The sequence below is a fragment of the Otolemur garnettii genome, unplaced genomic scaffold (assembly GCF_000181295.1).
Source record: "Otolemur garnettii isolate 467f Iridium unplaced genomic scaffold, OtoGar3 scaffold00133, whole genome shotgun sequence".
Lineage (NCBI taxonomy): Eukaryota > Metazoa > Chordata > Mammalia > Primates > Galagidae > Otolemur > Otolemur garnettii.
This window is the reverse complement of record NW_003852528.1, coordinates 5,125,748-5,128,186: the sequence shown is the minus strand read 5'-3', so window position 1 is coordinate 5,128,186 and position 2,439 is coordinate 5,125,748. Positions and strand designations below refer to the sequence as shown.

The following is a 2,439-nucleotide window of genomic DNA, read 5'->3' as shown; positions in this document are numbered from 1 at the left end:
CCACCTTAGGTGTATGTGGCTGGCGCCCTAGCCACTTGAGCCACAGGCGCCAAGCCAACAGACATACTTCTATTTGACAATGTGAATGTTACTTTCTTTGCATTATTACTATTATTACTGCCTAGTATTTTGTTGCAGCAATCGTCTGATTTCTTTTCTGAATGTATTTATCTTCTTTCGTTCTTTATGAGATTTTTGTTCTCAGTCCTTATGTTAAAAATTATTATTGTCATTAAATTTAGCCTTTTAATTCTGTGAAGGCAAAAAAAAAAAAAATGCTGAGTGCTTTGGTGCAGGCTCAATCTGAAGTGGGGCCTCGCCCTGGGCTGCTGGGTCAGGGAGGCCAGCTCTGGCCCTCAAACTCACTCCCAACACATGTAGGATAAACACAGATGCTAGATGAGATCCAGAGGCAGCCCAGTGCCCTCACAGGGTAGGGCAAGCCTAGGACTAGCTTCCCGCTTCTGGATTTACTCACACCCCAGGGAGCGAGACAAGTCATCTCAAGGCCAGGCCAACAGCCCTCTCACCTTCACTTTCTTCAGAACCTCAAAGCCTTCGATTTTTCCAATGCGGTAGTGATTCAGATCAACATCCTGAAACCAAAGAAACCTAGCTTAGCTACAGCAAAGTGCCTGAAGACCCATTTCCTAAAACAGAAGTGACTGGAGGCAGCCTGGCAGGTGATAGGGCGAGCACCAAGGGCTCTTTTGTCTTAGTTTTATGTAAAACTGACACTTAAAATGACTGGCATAAGACACCTTTTTGTCACCTCTAGCTCCCATGAGTGCAACATGTGCCAAGTCCACCAATACACACCCTCCCACCAGCATCAGAGAGGCCTGGTGGCCGGTGTCACACAATACAAGACTCTGTCCTTCTGCAAGTGCCTCTGAGTATGACAGTCACTGGAGGGACACAGTTTGAGTCAAAGACACCTTGTCTGCCACACAATGCCAAACCGTTACACAGAAATGGGGTTCTAATAACTTCTATTAGAAATCAGAAGACCACAAGGGCCCAACCCAACTAGAGGTGGTTTAGGTGACCCCTTCAGGGAAAGCCATTACTAATCTGGCACCTACACATAAGAGAACCTGATGGCCAGGGTGGTCCACCTCCCTGAGGCTGGGCTGAGCAAAGGGCATTACCTCTGCATCTCGGTCCAGGTTGATGGTTTCCATGTCCACAGGCAGCTCCTGTTCTTCTGAAAAGAAGAGAAGGGAAAGTGAAGGTCACTCAGAGCCCTCTGCAGGAGACATCAGCCCAGGCATCTTAAAGAGTTGCCTCCCACCAAAATCTGGAGAAGCTGGGCTCACAGAGCCAACTGGGATCCTGAGAAGAAACCAACGGTGAGCCAGCAAGGCCCTGGAGGATGTGAGAGGGCTGAACCTGCCTCAACAATGGTGCCTTCTCAAACATCCTGAGTTTCCTGAACTTGGCTATTAGCAAAGGTCTCCAAACTTCCACCTGCCCCTCTGAGCTCCTTAAAAAAGGAAGCGTGGTCCATGGCTGCTGGAGAGAGAGAGGGGTCCTTGGGTTGTGCAGCTGACAGCAGCCGCTGGCCTTGTCCACCTTCTTTCCCTTTTTCTTTGTGATAGTAAGTCAGGTGTCTGGAATACAGACCATCCTAGGCAGATCAGACATTCTAGGATGTGCCTGATTGCCTTGGAAGGCAACAAGTGCTTCTCTCTTCAAAGCAAAACAAAATGAAGCACAGTTCAACAGACGGGATCCAAGAGGCTTGCTGAATAATTTAAACGCATTGCTCAGCTAGGTGCCAGGGAGCTAACCCAGCAGAGAAGACAGTTTGGATTTCAGCAGTATTCTCCAGTCCAGAGTGGCCTCCTTGGAGCTGGCAGCTCTTCCTCTTCATTGCACTGAACTTGCTTAAGCACAAGTGCTGGAAAGGACTAAGACACATGCAGACCCACAAATAGCACACACACATCTGCACAAGTACACACACATGCCTGCAGAGGCACACACAGGACATACACATCTGCACACATGCACACACGTGCTTGCAGAGGCACACACAACACATACATCTGCACACACGCACACACATGCCTGCAGAGGCACACACAGGACACACACATCTGGATACATGCACACACATGCCTGCAGAGGCACACACACATCTGCACAAGCGCACACACATGCCTGCAGAGGCACACACAGGACACACACATCTGCACACGTGCACACACGTGCCTGCCGAGGCACACACAGCACAAATACATCTGCACACGTGCACACACGTGCCTGCTGAGACACACACAACACACACACACACACACGCCTGCAGAGGCACATACAGGACACACACATCTGCACAAGCGCACACACATGCCTGCAGAGGCACACACAGGACACACACGTCTGCACACGCGTACACACATGCCTGCAGAGGCACACACAGGACACACACATCTG

At 49.8% G+C, this 2,439-nt stretch overlaps 1 protein-coding gene across 2 annotated transcripts in view; it reads right to left on the bottom strand.

Annotated features, from left to right (window-relative positions):
• PPP1R7 (protein phosphatase 1 regulatory subunit 7) overlaps positions 1-2,439 on the bottom strand; it is a 31,925-nt gene that overhangs the window by 20,965 nt on the left and 8,521 nt on the right. For both annotated transcript variants that reach the window (XM_003798254.3, XM_003798253.3), the window contains 2 exons: positions 1,152-1,207; positions 531-596 (listed from right to left, as the gene is read on the bottom strand). In XM_003798254.3, the coding sequence (XP_003798302.1) occupies positions 531-596; positions 1,152-1,207 (122 nt within the window). The remainder of the gene's footprint in view (positions 1-530; positions 597-1,151; positions 1,208-2,439) is intronic.